The 693-nt window shown below is 65.4% G+C and overlaps 1 protein-coding gene across 1 annotated transcript; it reads left to right on the top strand.

Moving 5' to 3' along the window:
- The first annotated feature begins 6 nt into the window (after positions 1-6).
- LOC109508897 (dachshund homolog 1-like) lies at positions 7-685 on the top strand. Its single transcript, XM_019858829.1, has 2 exons — positions 7-318; positions 382-685. The coding sequence occupies exons 1-2, from the start codon at positions 232-234 to the stop codon at positions 592-594; spliced, it is 300 nt and encodes a 99-aa protein (XP_019714388.1). The 5' UTR covers positions 7-231; the 3' UTR covers positions 595-685.
- Positions 686-693: the final 8 nt, after the last annotated feature.

A 693-nucleotide genomic window follows, 5' to 3' on the forward strand; every position in this document is an offset into this window, starting at 1 on the left:
AACATGGCAACTCCCGCCGCTCCGACTCTTCTCCCCGTGGCTCCGCTCGGCCATCACCCGGCGGCGAGTTCCGCGTCCCCGGCCACTCATTCACCTCCACCTGCGGCCACCTCCGCCACTTCCTCGCCGGCTCCTCCGGCGGCGCGTCCGACACTGCTCCACCAATTCCGGGCGGACCTCTTACTCCCGAACGGCACCCAGTTGAAGAGCGGCGGCGTCGGTGTGGTCCCGATGTCCGGGGGCGGGAACAAGCCCGTGTACGCCACTCCGTCCCCGGTGGAGAGCACCCCGCAGAACAACGAGTGCCGGCTTGTGGAGGTGAAGGGAGCCAAGCTGGCGTCGTTCACCGTCAAAAACACGGAGCTCATTTGCCTCCCGCAGGCCTTTGACGTGTTCCTCAAGCACCTGGTCGGCGGGCTTCACACCGTCTACACCAAGCTGAAGCGGCTCGACATCACGCCGGTGGTGTGTAACGTAGAGCAGGTCCGCGTGCTCCGGGGACTGGGGGCCATCCAGCCCGGCGTGAACCGATGCAAGCTCATCTCCAGGCAGGACTTCGAGACGCTCTACAGCGACTGTACCAACGCGAGGTGAGGCCGGTCGCGAGGGGATTCTGGGGCGGGGATGACTCGATGTGTGACCCCGGTGGTGTGTGTGGGGATTTTGGGTGAGCAACCCTCGGTTTGTCTGTCA

This window comes from Hippocampus comes, unplaced genomic scaffold (assembly GCF_001891065.2).
Source record: "Hippocampus comes isolate QL1 unplaced genomic scaffold, H_comes_QL1_v1.1 C16686618, whole genome shotgun sequence".
Classification (NCBI taxonomy): Eukaryota; Metazoa; Chordata; class Actinopteri; order Syngnathiformes; family Syngnathidae; genus Hippocampus; species Hippocampus comes.

Excerpts from the sequence above, each read along its gene's own strand:
- LOC109508897 (XM_019858829.1), top strand. The coding sequence starts at position 232 with ATGTCCGGGGGCGGGAACAAGCCCGTGTACGCCACTCCGTCCCCGGTG. Across the intron at positions 319-381 it reads ACGAGTGCCGGCTTGTGGAG|GCCTTTGACGTGTTCCTCAA; the intron begins GTGAAGGGAGCC and ends TGCCTCCCGCAG.